Source organism: Leptinotarsa decemlineata, unplaced genomic scaffold (assembly GCF_025532065.1).
Source record: "Leptinotarsa decemlineata unplaced genomic scaffold, Ldec_3_MD MMD2_tig00000026_RagTag_RagTag, whole genome shotgun sequence".
Lineage (NCBI taxonomy): Eukaryota > Metazoa > Arthropoda > Insecta > Coleoptera > Chrysomelidae > Leptinotarsa > Leptinotarsa decemlineata.
Genome location: NW_027412539.1, coordinates 4,706,096 through 4,723,698, shown reverse-complemented (window position 1 = coordinate 4,723,698; position 17,603 = coordinate 4,706,096). Strand labels below are relative to the sequence as shown.

General features: G+C 32.8%; 1 protein-coding gene and 1 long non-coding RNA gene across 2 annotated transcripts in view; both read right to left on the bottom strand.

Annotated features, from left to right (window-relative positions):
* phtf (putative homeodomain transcription factor) overlaps positions 1-17,603 on the bottom strand; it is a 51,365-nt gene continuing 33,762 nt past the window's right edge. Inside the window, exons 8-10 of the mRNA XM_023162236.2 lie at positions 10,534-10,858; positions 5,095-5,358; positions 1-248 (exon numbers count right to left, since the gene is read on the bottom strand). Coding sequence (XP_023018004.2) covers positions 99-248; positions 5,095-5,358; positions 10,534-10,858 — 739 coding nt within the window. The 3' untranslated portion in view covers positions 1-98. The remainder of the gene's footprint in view (positions 249-5,094; positions 5,359-10,533; positions 10,859-17,603) is intronic.
* On the bottom strand, positions 12,275-16,891 carry LOC141480902 (uncharacterized). The gene is made up of 2 exons (XR_012464622.1): positions 15,384-16,891; positions 12,275-15,265 (listed from the first exon to the last, which is right to left on the bottom strand). It is a non-coding gene; the product is annotated as an uncharacterized lncRNA (long non-coding RNA).

Sequence of the window (17,603 nt, the reverse complement as noted above, 5' to 3'; positions counted from 1 at the left end):
TTGCTCGTCTAAACTTTTTATTTACATACATAAATAAACTATCAGAAAATTAACTAACAAATACTAGATCACAAAAATTACAATTTCAATAAGTAGGATCACTTGAGTTTGATTTTGTGCAATTTCAACTTGAATCCCAGCATTTCCGACAGGACGCCCGACAGTGCTGAAAGGATTACCAATTTTGTACAATTGTACAATATTGGATTGGCTGAAAGACCTGAAATCTTGAAGGGATTCTCCAACTCCTGAAAAATAATTATGAAATTATATAATGGTGAATAATTTTTCTTCATACATCATTTTCATATTCTACAACTCGGGAATGAAATATTTCAAATTATTTTCAAATATAAAAACTAAAGAATAACTGAATATGATGAATTAACTTCCACTAAAAGAGTGTGGAATCAAAGAAATTGAAATAAGAACAAAGGCTTTCACGGCCAGAGTCACGATTAAAGAGAACAAAATCCGGTTAATAGGCCGTGGTCGAATGGAACCTGAAGTACCAAACGTTTCACACTGCAGTAGACATCATCAGTGGTATGTGCGTTTACTGCTAGGACAAAGGTTACATTTTGAAGTCTCAATAACAAATAATTCGTTATCAATATTTTGAAATCAGAAATTAACACAGAAGTGGATTACCTTAGATATATTTTGAACAATCAACCCACATTCCATGCACACTTTGAATATATGCAAAAAGGAAATTTCTAAAAAGGTAATTTTTTCTTCACGTATCTAGCAGCACTTGAATTTTGAATCTAAAATATTGATCAATAACATTTTGATTATACTGCCATCATATTATACTCGTTTGATTTGAATAGGCACGCAATACTGTAAAAATGTCAAAACAGAGGAATTGATGAAAATCCATATTAAAAAACTAATCAATATAGTTTATTGTACGATTTGCACTATATGCCAGTCATTTAATCTCAGAGGTACATGAGTTCAACCATGAATACAAACCCCTCCATTTCCAGAAGAAAGGTTTGAAACTTACCCTGTTGGAGAGTATGGAAATTAACTGTCAACATCTTACGAATGATCAAACTGAATTGAATAATTCACCATTATTGAATCTGTTCCTTTGTAGGTAAAAATAGTTAGGTATATTTTCAGGTATACTTTCAAAAAATGTATTGACAGTGTTAATGAATTCACACCTGACCTGTTCAGGTAGATTCATTATTTAGGTAGACGATTAGGTACTAGGTTAGAGTATAAAATGGTTGTAATTTAGAAGTAACTCTCAGTTTATGCTTGAAGAAGCTATTGTATAGCGAAACACGTGTCGCGGTTTTTGTAAAACCCTTTTGTATTGAAAATCATGAAGTCAACTATATTGATTAGTTTTTTGAATAGAGGAATGACAATTATTTTGAAGTATAACTGATCTATGGTATGGTACGTTGGTATGATGGTATGTTGAGCACACTCAATTGATTATCTGTAAAAAAGAGATTCTTTACCCATCGATAATCTTTTTATAAAATGTTAACTGAAATTTCAGCAAAATATTTTGATGATTATATAATATACAATCATCAAATAATAAATTGATGTATATAGCCCTCACTACATGGTAGGAGATCATCGTGACCATCAAGTTTTGATATTCTTCATGATAATAATTAAATAGATAAACATGATATAAGGCATAATCAGTACATTCATCTTTTTTGGCAAAATATGACATGCAGTAAAACAAATATTTGATAAAGATTTTCTGGAATTCAATAGTTCACGCAGTAGCGTCAAGAATACAACAAATATTAACAACTTCAAAAAACAATTGATAAATTCATTCTAATTTTATTAAAACAACGATAAAAATAAAATAAAAACAACAATAAAAATTAATTGGCGCTCCGGGGCGACTTCATTGATTCCAGTGGCGCATTTGCTTTTTCAGCTGCAGGAAAACCCGGAGAAACCTGCAGCACCACATCATCTGAAGATCTTGATCTAACAATGTCCTCTCTCTTATAAAACAAAATGCAGGGTGTCTCCAGAGGCTCCAATAAATTCAATGCATCGCCAGAACACTTCGTGACACGACTATCGTCAAACTTAAACCAGTCCGTTTCATCTTTGACCAAGGCGTAATAATGACCAAATTCAACGCCAGAACCACAGTGAACAATGACTGCATGAATATTATAATAGTGGTCTGCTAGGTTGAAATGTTTATCTATTTCGAACCTTCCAAAGAGTTTCTTGCTTCCGTTAGAGGTTGAGTCTTGTTTGAAAATCATCAGTGTTATTATTAGATTGACTGGTGCCTCAGCTATACTTGTTTCCTTATAACAGTCAGTTAGTTTGGCGCATGTTTGACAATACAGTCGATCATCACCTGTTAAAAATTCCATTTTCAGATGATTTAATAATAAGCTTTGCACGGACTGGTTATTAGCCATATTAGGAAAAGCTAGATGAAGTTCCAGAAATTCACATAAGTTTTCGGTACTTCTTGAACAATTACCACAAAGTAAACAAGTGAGGATTTTTCCAGCAAAAGATTTACAAACACAAGACGAGATGGGCTGTACGGAATCATTCAGTCCAGAGCGGTCAGGAGTATTGATTTTGCTATTGTTTTGCTCACGAAGAGTATTCAACAAGAACCCCAAGAATTCGGAACAATCCTATTGTTGTCCTAACGAGTATCTAGTGGACTTCAAAGACTCCAGGAAATCGGTTAGAGGGAAAGATGATACCTTCTTATGAAACTGCAGCTGCATGAACAGGTGTTTGAGTTTGATGAATAAGTAGGAAACATTCCCGTTCTCGTTCATCATTAAAACTTCGTTCTTGAAATTCTTCGTCATGAACAACACTTGTAAAATGCTATTCATGTAGCAAGTGTTTCCTAAATTATCCAATCCAATTTTCTTCTCTAGATTTTCAGGACAACTATCTACTGATTCGTAAGGATAAATTATATTAGGCAATACAAATTTAATTTTTATGTTACAGTAAAAGTTTCTGTGATATGTTTATTATTTTTTTTTAAGTTTGGAAAATGCATATTCGTACTTTTCAGTTCTTGTAATATATTCAAAGATAGTTTTTATAAGTTGTTATAATACCTATTCAAATGTATAATATTTTTTTATGAAGACCATTTCAAATAAACTATTCATTCATTTCCAGAAAAAATAAAAAATAAATACCTAATAAAAAATCGCCGATGTACCACAGTTAAAAACCTTGAGATTTCCTGAGCACAACGAATAATAGCAATAGTGAGATTGAGAAAAGGAGCTAAGGAAATCACCATAAAATACATCCCTTCTGAAAGAGACACGACTAGTCTAACCAGATATTAGGGTAAAGGGAGTCCTTCAAATTGATATCAGTTGTTGACGGTACTTCAATAAATTGATATTATCGTTATTATTGTAAAAATAAAAAGGATTTATTAGCCAGAACCTATACCCGAAGCTCTTACCCATGCTGAATATGAAACAGTATGAGCTAATAGAAAATATTAGTATCCCATATAAACCGAATATTTTTTGAATCTTGTGTCTTCATATGTCAATATGACTAAAGTGAATCACAAAATATTTTTGACAAAAATCAAAACAAGTCTGAAGACTGTATTGAGGAGAGATACATAGGTATATTTATTTCCTTATACGTATGTATCTCTCCTCAATACACAACTACCTACACCGTAGGTTCTGGTGAATACCTGCCGGAAAACAACTATGTGAATATACTCTGAATGTAGTTTCAAACTATTCAATAGTCACAACCTGTTTTTCAATGTAAAAAAAACTCAGTTAATCCGCTTTTACAACTACCAAAATAAAACCGATGATATTCAGGTGACTGTTAATGATTCTATTTTGAGAAACACCCATGATGCTGTTAAATTCCTAGGCATGCAAATAGATGAGAGTCTTTCTTGGAATGAGCACTGTAATCAATTAGTTTCAGCTCTATAACCTATCTTTTCATTAACATTGAGAAATGTTCTCAACATAAACCAACTTATTGCTGTTCATCATGCCCAGGTCGAATCCAAATTGCGCTTTGGTGTATGTCTGTGGGGCAACTCTGCAAAGAGTAAAAATGTATTTATCCAACAAAAAGCTATCCTACGCTGTTTGTTCAATGTTCCTCGACAGTATTCATGCAGAAACATTTTCGCTACACACGAAATTTTTACTTTGGTTGGATTATGTATTTATGAGTTGTCGGTTTATGTTTTCACTAACAGGAATGACTTCAATCTCAATAGAGATATTCATGATAAAAACACTCGGTAGAAGCAAATGATACACGTTAGATCAGCTAAGTATAAGACAACTCAAAGTGCAGCTAAACGTGTAGGACCCAAAATTTACAACCGTTCACCAAATATATTGAAGTCAATATGCAGCCTTTCGTTGTTAAAAAAAAAAATTAAATCATTTCTGTTAGAAAGATGTTTTTATACTCTTGACGAGTTTTTAAATACAAAAATCTGATTTGCTACTCTATGAATTTTCCTTGTCCATTCTTTTATATGTATTTTTTTTTCAATATAAGGAAATAAATAATTTGAAATAACTACTTTTATATGAAGATTGGTTTATATAAAAAACACGTTTTCTATTCAGTTTGCACTCCTTATTTTACAACGGTGTGAAGATGTATAACCATCTGCCGAGCTACTCTAAAGAGACCCAATCAATACAGGAAAATAATCAATGAACTTTTGAGTAGTGAACCCTATTATAGTTTGACTAAGTTGCATGCTGTGCGTGTTTTATGTGTGTATTTGTTTCAACCATTATTTGTTGTTTTCATTCAGTGTTTTTTATACTTTAGTTTAGTGTACACTATATTTCGTTTATATTTTTATATTCATAGGACATTTATGTATTTTATTTTATACTTACTTACTAGCTTTGTCGACAAGATTTTTTCTTCGGACAATAAAGTCTTATTATTATTATGGTATTAGCCGGGAAAGTAGTTATTTTCCTAACGTAAACCTACTGTGTGGGTGAGTTAGAAGATGAATATTTCTAGATTTTATTTCGAAATATTTATTTTCTTATGAAATATTTTTATTGCATTCCTCACCTTCAGCAAATCTATGGCAAGTTTCAAAACGTTATTTGAAACGTTAAGTTCTTCTTTCTTCTGAGAAACATTCAGTTCATCTTTCTTATGTGATATCTGTTCAATTTGCAGATGAAGATTTATCTGTTCCGTTATGAGTACAGACAGGTTTCTATATTTTTTGTTAATCTTCGTTCCAAGAGTCATGAATCTGAGAAGCAGTATGCCCAATCCAATGCACCATATCAGGGCTTCCAAATAGTATTGTGAAAAAAACACAGTATCCTGAAAGTAATAATTAATGTTTATAATTATAGGTACAGAAAATGACTAGGGGTGGTGATCAACAGTTTTTTGCAACAAAATTACAAAAACAACTTGTCTGCTATTAGGTTGTTTCAAAAGTTTTGTCCGTTTTTATGTTCACTCTACACTGTGATATCTCAGTAAATACTCATTCAATTTAATCGAAATAAGCCCCACTTGAATCAGTGCACTTATGCCAATGCAACACAAGTCAGTTAATTCCGTCAACATAAAAATTAAAACTAAAACTTTTAGTGTTAATCTTCCTCTTTGTGTTTCGATCACCAAGTGATCATCTTCAAAGAGGAAGATTAAAACTAAAACTTTTAGCTTTAATCTTCCTCTTTGAAGATGATCACTTAAAACTCATAGTTTTAATATTCCTTTTTGAAAAGATGATCACTTGGTGATCGAAACACGTGTCGAGGTGTTGAAAATAACGATTTTGATTAAAACTAAAAGTTTTAATCTTCCTCTTTGAAGATGATCACTTGGTGATCGAAACACGTGTCGAGGTGTTAAAAATAACGATTTGGTGTTGGGAAAAAACTCCAGTAATATTCATTACTACACTAAAGGTTCCAACAGTGCATCATAAGAAATTAAATGTTAAACGTTTCATTAAAAAAAACAGAAAATTCGCTATCGTTCATTTTAATGAGGAAATCAACAACAAATAATATCAGAGGAAACAAATTTAACGGATAATTTGTTCAAAATGACCTCCACCTAGTTTCATACAATAATACAGTCTACTCTCGAAAGCATTCCGTACATTATTCAAGATGTCCGGAGTCAGCAATTGGCATTCCCCAACAATTCTCTGTCGCAGGTCTTCTAGATTTGTAGGCTTAGTAGAGTACACTTTCGACTTCAGGTGTCCCCACAGAAAAAAGTCCAACGGTGTGAGATCATGTGATCTAGCTGGCCACTCCACTGGACCCCTTCTGCCGATCCAACGCATTGGAAAACGTTCGTCCAAAAACTGTCTCACCCAAACATCAAAATGAGGGGTTGCACCATCCTGCTGGAATGTTATTTAATTTCCTACTAAATTATCATTTTCTAAAATTTGTGTAATCATAGGATCTACACAGTCTTTTAATAGATTTAGGTATGTGTCTCCATTGAAATCACCTTCAATGAAGAATGTCCAACAATATGATTACGAAGAATGCCGGCCCAGAAATTCAATTTTTGTGGAGTTTGTGAACGTGTTTCCATCACCAAATGAGGATTCGCATCGCTCCAGTAACGACAATTATCTCTATTCCCTTCACCATTCAACATGAAAAAACTTTCATCTGAAAAACATGTATTGTATAATAACTTTGGGTTATTGGTCAATTTCTCGCTGAACTCCTCTCGAAACTGAAGTCGACGATCAGGATCATCATCGTTTAATTCCTGAACTAGCCTTATTTTAAAAAGATGGAATTTATAGGCTTTCAAATCCGAAAAAACACTAGTAGCTGATACACCAGATGCTCTAGGTACCTATCTGATAGATTGTCAGTTATTCATTTGTACATGTCCTAAAACTGCAACTTCAACTCCGTCATTTCTGATAGGACGGGTACTTCATGTTTTCTGTTGTGAACAGAACCTGAAGTTCGAAACTTATCCATTAACTGTTTAATGTATTGATGGCTCACGTTGTAGTCTGGATGATTCATATTGAAAATTTTTGCAGCAGCTTTAGCTCATTCATCATTTCGATAATAGGTTGCAAAAATTTCTATCCTTTCTTCAGTAGAATAAACCATGTTGGAACACAGTAAACAAGGATAACTGAATAATAATTGGTGAAGAAGTGACAGTGGCCAACTATATACTTTTTAAAGAAATGAACTTTATACGTTCAAGCCAGTCTCGATATACCTACACAGTAGGTTGAATGGACTGACGCCTATCAGAAAACAACTACTCCCCTGGCTAATACCACGAAGGGCGTTGGATTATATTCGACAGGCGTCAGTGCAGGAATCTTCACAGAAAATTTCCTGCATATGCAATTGGCAATACAACTGAAAGAGTCGACCTTCAATTTTAGAACGGGCACACTTGCAGACCGGTTTCGGGCTCATTAGCCACTCGTCAGTGCAAGATAGTGAACATCATCGAACTAAAGTCAATGATATTCCATAATTGAAAATCGGAATTCTTTCAGAGTATTTCATTCCTCTTCCAAAGTTGGAGCGAACATCAAAAATGTCACTCCATCTAGTGGACGAGGTACTAACCAACTGCATATCCGTAATTTGCCCGATTACTCTGAATAAGGAAGAAACTTTCTTATAAGAAAAAAAAATCTACTTTTTGTTCTGCGACAACTAGTTTCAACAAAAACTACTAGTGCAGAAAAAACTAACAGTGTCGTCCATTTCAAAACGTTTGCTACTAATTAAAAAATTCTAGAAACCTAGAAGACATGTGACAGAGAATTGTTCGGGAATGCCGATTTCTGACTCCGGACATCTTGAATAATGTAAGGAACGCTTTCGAAAATAGACTGTATTATTGTATGGAACTAGATGGAGGTCATTTTGAACACTTTATTCGTTGAATGTGTTGCCATTGATATTACTTTTGTTGATTTCCTCAATAAAATGAGCGACAGCGAATTTTCTGTATTTTCTTAAATAAAACGTTCAACATTTAATTTCTCAATAACAAATGAACCAATTTAGCAAAAAATTACAGAAGTAATAGAGAGACAAAAGACATTTTAAATGATTTATCACTCGACCCCCCATGACATTGAAAAAAATGGCCTGAACACATTTTATATCAAAAGTATATTAAATATAACTAATGCAATTGACAACAAATTTTCTTATAGTTTTCCTATAAATAAATGAATAACTGATAATAAATTGTCCAACTTTAGTCTTATCAATATGGTAGATCTAGAAAGAATTGTTGATTCCTTGAAAAATAAAAGTAGTCCTGATAAAATGTGTGTAGAACTTCTGAATAAGTGTTTCAGTGCCATTTGTAATCCATTGTTAAACATTATCAACAGTTCTTTAGAGAAAGGTGAAGTACCAACTGAACTAAAATTATCTACTATTATACCTATACCAAAACAACCAAATACAAACCAAGCTATTCAATTGAGACCAATAAACATGATAAATGCTACAGCTAAAGTATTGGAAAAGGCTGTATATGAACAGATAGTGGACTATTTGAAGAGTAATATGATCCTTTTTGAGTATCAATCGGGTTTTCGGAGCAACATAGTTGTGAAACTGCGTTACAATGTGTTTTAACAGATTGGAAGAAAGGTGCGGAAATGGATCAGTATATTATTGCAGTATTTCTTGACCTTCAACGGGCATTTGAAACTGTAGATGCAGACTGATTAGAAAGATTGAAAGCTTAGGTATTGATGGAATAGCACTGAACCGGATCATGAATTATCTGAGCAATAGACAGCAAAGGTTGAAAATACAAAATAAAATAGATGTACCCCAAGGGTCTATTTTGGGACCATTGTTATTCCTTATATATTTAAATGACATTGTAACCATAGCAGAAGAATATAGAATTCACTTATTTGCCGACGATACCCTGCTGTACTTTAGTTGTGAAGATGTACATGAGTGTGTTGATACTATAAACGCTAGTCTTGAAAGGGTGTATAGATATTGCTCTGCAAATCTGCTGAAGGTGAATGTAAATGAAACAAAATGGATGTTATTAGGGAAACATAGAGATCATAATAATGAAAACCTACTTCTACGATTGAATGACAGTAATATAGAGAAGGTAAACAAATTCGTGTACTTGGGTGTAACTATTGACAGCAACTTGAAATTCAAGTAACATGCTAGTCAAGTTATCAAAACAATAGCTTACAGAATCGACTTTTTAAGAAGATGTTCCCCATATATGAGCCAGTGGGCTAAATCATTAGTTTACAACTCCATTACCCTTCCACATTTGAATTATTATTCTACCATTCTGTTCTTTCTCAATCAAAATGAAATAAACAGACTACAAAAGATGCAGAATCGTGCTATGTGAATAATCTTACAACGTTCGAGGATAACACCCATAGCAAATATGTTGCAAACACTTCAATGATTACCAGTGAAGAAACTCTTCGAGTACCAAACACTAATTTTTATTTTATAATCAAAATTGGATATTCACCTGTATATCTACAGAGTAAATTAACTTATGTGGCTGAAATACATGGGCATAATACCAGAAACAGAAACAATATAAAAGTTGAAAAATATAAAAAAATAGTACACATAATTCTTTATTTTATGAAGGAGTACATTGTTTTAATGACCTCCCTGCCAACTTGCCAAGTTGACTTGGGTGTCACACCAATAGGTGGTTCCACTCATGTTTCGCTTGCGTTTACGCAGCTATTTTTATCAAGTACTTTCTTGGTTTTTTCTCATTTTGTCTTCAATCGAGGACCACCTGCCCGGTATTGACCATGCCCAATAGGCTGAAACAGCCAACAGGAGCCAACCGCACATTTGTGGTTGGTGACACCGTGTATATGGGATGTTTTTTTTTTCCATTTTTGGTAACCAGTTGTTGTCCACCTTTGCAATTGGCTGCACCGCGCTGATGAGGCCAATAGCCAGAAACACGTGTCCGCGGTTTGCCTCCATATTTCTTGAGTGTCATGTCCACGATTTCCTCCTTTTGATTTATATCATACACACTCAATAATATATATATATCTCTGTATATATATATATATATATATATATATATATATATATATATATATATATATATATATATATATATATAGAATAGTAGTTTTTCGGGGATTCGGTCTGATTAGAATGAATATTTACTCTTTTTAGCTGCCCGAGCTTTCGCTAATGTTTATTAGCTTTATCGAGGGATGTGCTATGTGAGAATATTAAATTTGGAAATTTCAATTTTGAAAGAAGTCTTCAACATCAAAATGACAAATGTCATTTTGTTGTTGAAGAACATTAGCGAAAGCTCGGGCAGCTAAAAAGAGTAAATATTCATTCTAATCAGACCGAATCCCCGAAAAACTACTATTTTATACATACATACGGTCGTTACACTATCAATTATACATATATATATATATATATATATATATATATATATATATATATATATATATATATATATTCAGCTCACCTTCAATACTTCAACACACAGAAACGTCAACAGCAGAAGATTAGCTACGAAGGCTGTAGAGACGATGACATCGACTGACCTCTGAGGGCCTCTCTTCTTCAGATAGGAACGCACTGACAGCCACGTCTTGATGTTCAGAACTTTGTTCAATCGAAAATGAGGGATATCCGATTTTTTGGCCCGCCTAGATGAAGTCAAATGCGAGAATAATTTGGCATAGAGCAACCTCTGTTTAAAAGTTTTCTCAGCTACGGCCAACAGGAAGAAAATTGTAGAAGCCAAAATCCAACGTTGAATAGAAGATATCGTCATCACAACGTATTCCCTGAAAGTGGTAATTAATTTTTTGTTGAAATTCCATATGGCTACATGTTTATTTTACAGAACATTTTTTTATTCTGAACACCTATTCTCCGTATTCATCAACAAATAGAAATTCTATTTTTTTTCTGATGATCTGAAGGTTTTTCGTATCAAAGAGTCACCTAATTACAATGAAATATTACAAAATGACTTGAAAGATTTCAAAAACATGGAAAGTTTTATCACTCTCTACAACTCATTTGTTAGATCCCGATTAAAATATGGCTGTCTTATCTGGTCAACTATATATACTTCACAGATTCAATCACTTGAATCTGTCTAACGACGGTTTATGAAATATGTTATATATAAACTAGATAATGAATACCCCAGACAGGAAATATGTAATACTATATTGTTGCAACGTTTCAATTTTCCATATCTTGAAGACAGAAAAAATTATTATTCTTGTGTATTCATATATAAACCGGTGAACAATCTTGTCAACTCACAAAAACTACTTCTCAAATAGAGTTTCATGTGCCAAAAATCAGTAGTAAAACTGAACAATGTTTTTTACCTACCAACACCGAGAACCAATAAATTATTCAAATCTCTCTTATTTGCAATGTGCTATAAATTTAATCAACTGTATCAGAAAGTAGACATTTATTCAACACCATTGAATATATTCAAAAAAGCGATAAAAACTATTTTGTTTGCAAAGCAACAAATACTCATTTAATTTTTTTTTTCGATGTACAAAAAAGAGCCATTAGAGCCCTCTTCAAGATTAAGAGTCGCAAATCGTGCAAAGAATGCTTTAAAAATCACCAAATCCTCACAGTGATCTCTATTTTTATATTGGAAACATCTTGTTTGATTCATAAGCACCGTGATCTATGTAAAGGAGCGTCATCGTCTTACAATACTCGATCTTCCCAAAACTCGACTCTTATGTTGCCTATACCCAAAAGTCGCCTCGTAAAGGACTCTATTATATATAACGGCTTGAAAATATACAACTACCTTCCAGCAAGAATTAGGGAAATCAAGAATTATAATAGATTCAGAGGTAGTGTGAAGGTTTTACTCTTTGATCATCCCTTCTATAGCTTGGATGAATTTTTTATAGCCAAATTATCTGAATGAACTCATTATCCATATCTGTCATTGCTGAGGCTCAATTATGTGAATATGTATGTATGGATGGGTGTATATATATATATATATATATATATATATATATATATATATATATATATATATATATATATATATATGTACCATTATTTACTCTAATTTGATCAGATCCTGTGTTTATTTGTGTTTATACATCTGTAAGTGTTATTTTAACTATATTTTAACATACATCCATGTACGACAACTGACTTTGTCAACAAGAATTGTTTTCTTTCGACAATAAAGCATATTCTGATTCTGATGAACGTATTACTGTTACGTTATATATGTATATCTTTTAAATTTAACACTTTTATCCCAAAACCGTTTATTAGGTTATGCAAATCATCAAACACAAACTTGAAATTTATTATTTTTTTCCTTTATTTTCTTTAAAATATTCCATGAATGTATTATTACTATTATAATAAGTATATATTGTCTTTATTCAACACTTTCATCCCAAAATTGTATACTGCATCCTGTAATTGGGTCTAGTGCCTGTTTGGACAAAAGTTTTTTTTTAAACCTATTGTTACACTGCTGCCCCCCAATGTATAGCCCCCGATTATTTATCGTGACATCACAATGTCACTATGAAAATTTATTTACAGTCTTCCCAAAAGCTATAGTCACAAGTGGAATAAATTCGAAGTATAATTGGAATGGGGTTGAGTTGTATATTGAGCATTTTTCAACCTTCTCTGGTTAGTTTAACCTTGAATAATGTGAAGAAAAAATTAAAATTGTAATGGTGAAATAACCGAAAGAAAACTCTGATTTCCCCCACAAAAATTACTTTCGTTCAATATATTCAGTTATTTGATAACGTTGTGAAGTTCAATTGAGAGCAAAATATGTGGCTGAAGCTTCTATTTATACATTCACTCAGGCCTATTGAGAGAGAAAATTTCCATCATGTTTGAAGTCACACCAATTTATATGACTGAGACAATCAATTAAAGATCAGTATCGTTAATTATAGCTCTATGTAAAATGATTGAGGAGGCAATTTAGGTCAGATTGAATTCATTCCTTGTAAAACACAAAATCCTTTCAGGATTTCAGTTTGGATTCCAAGAAGAAAGTTCATTCAAGATGCCATGTTACATCTAATTAAAATTGTGGATGAAGTACTTGACGGTAAACAGTTACAACTACTAGAATGTTATATTGTGAGAAGAGAGCAAATAGTGAGAATCAACAGAACTAAATTTTACAAAAAAAGTGACATGCCACACGGAACGGTTTCGGGCCCTATCTTGTTTTACATATATGTACATGGACTTTTTTCAACCAGCTGTCCTGAAAACATTCGTTTTGCAAATTACGCTGTAACTTTTTTCTCTGCAGCCATACGCCTCGTTTAATTTTAGAAACATGAAAGAAAATAGGAAAATCCACACATACAAATAATGATGAGAATTGTTTTTCCCACTGCCACCCTCATAGAAATTTTATTTGAAATATGTGTATTTTAGATGCACACTTTATTTGTGAACAAAAGTTAAAATTAAGGTCAGTATTACAATGTCATTTGTCATTTCAACCACAAGCAACAATTGCTGCTCTCGTGAAATATTAGATGCTCATTCATACATGCGTATACACATGTTGTTCAAGAAATAAACATTATTATTATTATGAAATTCTTAAGGTAATAGTTTGATAGGGATTGATATCGGATCTGTCTAAAAAGCTTTCCAATTATCTACCACTGTATGTGACCATTTTTTCAAACATTGAAATAGGTATAGTAATTCATAAAAAAAAATAGGCATATGCCATGGCAGAATTTTTTATAGATCTTAAAAGAAGAACAATTTGTAGTGAATTGTTTTGGGTGAAGCACTGAGAGGGTAGTAGTATTTAACAAAATTACAAGCTCAAGTAGAAACCAATACTCAAAGCAACAGAAGATTTGGATTTTATTATACTTTGCAAGAATGTCGAGGTTATCTCAAATACTTGTACCAAAATATTTCTCTAGGGTTTGCTTCACAGGTGATTTGGAAAAAATTGATAACAAAATATACCAAGCACTTTTTCCACACACCAGATTCTTCATTTGGCTTATTTGATGTTATTCAGTTCCAAAACTAACATCAATCAGCAGATTACGCAGCATATTGCGCACGCGTCCAAAAAAACAATGTGATGTACAGTACCAGGTAACAATAACGAAAATATTATGCTGCATCCTCACTGAGTCGACACTGTCGATCGACGTTGTCGCTTTGGTGTGTACGTGACACTCGACAAAGTCAAGTGTCACATCAAATCGACAAGTCGATTTGTTTCCCATCGATTGTCGGTAAACATAAAAGAACAGGCGATCGACTTTAGTGTGTGGACGTATTTTCGACGTTCGATATTCGACAAACTGTTAGTACTCAGTGAATTCTTGCCTTGGTAACATCGTTACCAAGGCAAGAATTCATAGCCTTTATTGAGGCATACCAACTAAAACAAATCTATGGGATTCTAAAACCAAAAACTATAAGAACAGAAACTTGAGACACGATGCCCTTATGAACATTGCTAAATTATTTAACGTCAAGAAACAAACGGTAGAACAAAAAATTAGAAATCTTCAAAGTCAATTGGCAAGAGAAGCAAAAAAAATTAAAGGACACCAAGAAATCTGGCTCTGGTACGGAGGATGTGTATAAAAGTAAATGGTTTGCTTTTGAAGCCATGAAATTCTAACTAGATAAAAATTAGCCCAGGCATTAGCATATAAATAACAAAAGGTTGTAAAGCACATAATTTGGAAGTAAATCAAAGGATAAAATTCGTCATATTTTCAGAATTTAATTTGATTATTGTTAAAAATACTCGAAAAATCCAAGACTTTTGGCGGTATATACAATATTTAGTTTTACTTGTAGAGTTAATAAGGGTTACAAAAAACTTTGATATTTTTTACTGCTTTATTGCGAACACTTTTTCTACAACTTGAGTTTGTAAGAGGTTTTTATTTATAAACGTTGAACAATTGCATGACAACTGAAAAGACTCATGAAATCGCAAAAAACAAAACTACTCCTCCTAACGAGTTATTTCTGAATTAATGTCAAACGATAAATTTTGACATATTTTGTATTGCCAAGGAATTTCCCCTTCAGGTGTCTAAAATAGTCTCTTAACGTGTTTCTCACTTGTCGGGCATGCACTGCACTTTTTCTGGGTATACTGGGTAAATCTGCCAAGCCAGGAGGAGTTCCATTATCATTTCTCCAAGCTCCTGGAATAACGTCTCTTGAATCAGAGCAGTCAGAATCAAATGTTCCAGGGGTATTATAAATGTTCTTAGATGCACTTTTTCTAAGAAAATTGTGCAAGTAACATTCTACTAACGTTACCTTGCAGGCGGTTTGGGGTTCCAATAGCAATGGTTGACGAAATATTCGAAATACGTTAGATATTAAGCCAAAGACATTTTCTGATATTTTTTGAGCCCTGCTGAGGCGATGGTTAAATAATCTTTCCCTAGAACCTTTAGAGTGATTTCCTGCATATGGTTTCATTATGTTTGTTGACAAAGGAAATGCGTCGTCTGCAACAAAAACATATAGGCTTATTAGTTCACTATTTGGGAGTTGATTTTCTTCAGGTAAATGCATTGTATTGGCCTGTAGAAGCTTATTAAATATAGTACTACTAAAAACGCCACCATCTGAAATGCGCCCTTGACATCCCACATTAGCATAAGTAAAATTGTAATTTGCGTCGACTACGGCGAATAAAACAAAACTAAAAAATCCTTTGAAATTAAAAAATTCACTGCCACTGTTTATCGGAGCCTGCAACGATATGTGTTTTCCATCCATAGCTCCGACGCAGTTTGGAAAGTCCTAACGATTGTAATAGTCTTCGGCAATGGCTTTCCATTGTGCTTCGTTTTTAGGCATCTGAAATAAAGAATTTTTTTTTTTATTTTATTTTTGTAAAGGTCAAACTAGCAACAGTACCAACAGAATTAAAACAAAAAATCTTCATATTACAGTTTTCATTGGTGGTGGATGCAGTGGAAGATGCCAACGATATGGATAATACTGCTGATGAGCAGGAGAATACTCAAGATGCCATTTTAAATAATGAAGAAGGCAACTCTCAAGACTCTACTGGGAGTCATGTGAATGCCAGTAATGTTTAAAAAGGAAAAAAAATGTAATTACAAAACAGTTCAAGTCGCCAACTCGTGGACATGTACCATCAAGGAAAAGGAGATGCAATGACTCATTGGTCAATGAAGCATACGAGTCAATGACGCAAACATTAGCGGCAAAAAGACAAAAGAATGTGTTTACCATATTTGGCGAAGAAGTGGCTGTGACATTGCGAAATTTGTCTACTACTTATGCTCAAGTTACGGTGCAACACAAAATAAGCACGCTTTTGTTGGAAGCCAAATTGGGAAATTACAATTATCTCGTAGCACAACAACCACAGCAGAAGTATTTTTCTCATGCTCATCAACAACACTATTATCCTCAATCTCAGCAACAGCAATATTTCCCAGTTGAGCAAATTCTGATGGCTTACTAACGATTTTACCTATGCAACAGTCCCTGGGATCACATTCCTCATGCTCTTCTTTTAGCAATCCCCCCACTCCGACACAATCAACTACTGCTTATACTACGGATGAAGATGAAGCTGTAGATCATTTCCTCACCCAACAGTAAACTCCAAGAAGTCATAAGTCATAAGCATAGATATGTGCAACACTATTTTTAGTTTGGGTTTAAATATTTAGTTTTATTTTAGTTTCAGCTTATTTTTACTACTGTTGTACTTACTTATTTATGGTTGTTAAAATTTTATTTAAGAAGTAGCCATAATTATTTTATATTTCTATTTCCTAGTAAAAATGTATGTATATATATATATATATATATATATATATATATATATATATATATATATATATATATATATATATATATATATATATATGTATATATATATGTATATATATATATATATATATATATATATATATATATATATATATATATATATATTGTATTGTTATCATTTTCAATTGTATAAATTGTATAAAAATTGTATATTGATTTTGAGAATCCTATTGTTACAGTGCTTTTGTATAATATGATTATATTAAATTAAATTTATATGAATCTCGTAAATCTTAATAAACATCTAAGTACTTACCTCAATATAGTCTTGTAATACATCAATAAGGGCATCGCACACCTCCACAATAATTTCAGAAATTGCCGGCTTTGAAATTTTGAAAAGATACATTAATGAGTGGAACGAATCTCCAGTTGATAAAAATCGTAATGTTAGGGCAATAGGCTCCAATATGGGAATGGCAGGTCTACAAATAGTGTCTTTTTTACAAATTTTTGGCCCGATTTTTGTAATAAATATTCAAATTCACCTTCCGACATCCGAAATAAAATTCTAAAACCACCGTTACACCTGTATTCAAGGCTCAATATGTTGACGTCAACTTTTTTAAATCTTCTATCAAATTACTGGCGTTGTATCTAGTTCTAGTTTGAAGGCTTGGTCGAACACAAAACCTTCTTTTTTTTGGTACAATCTTTCTT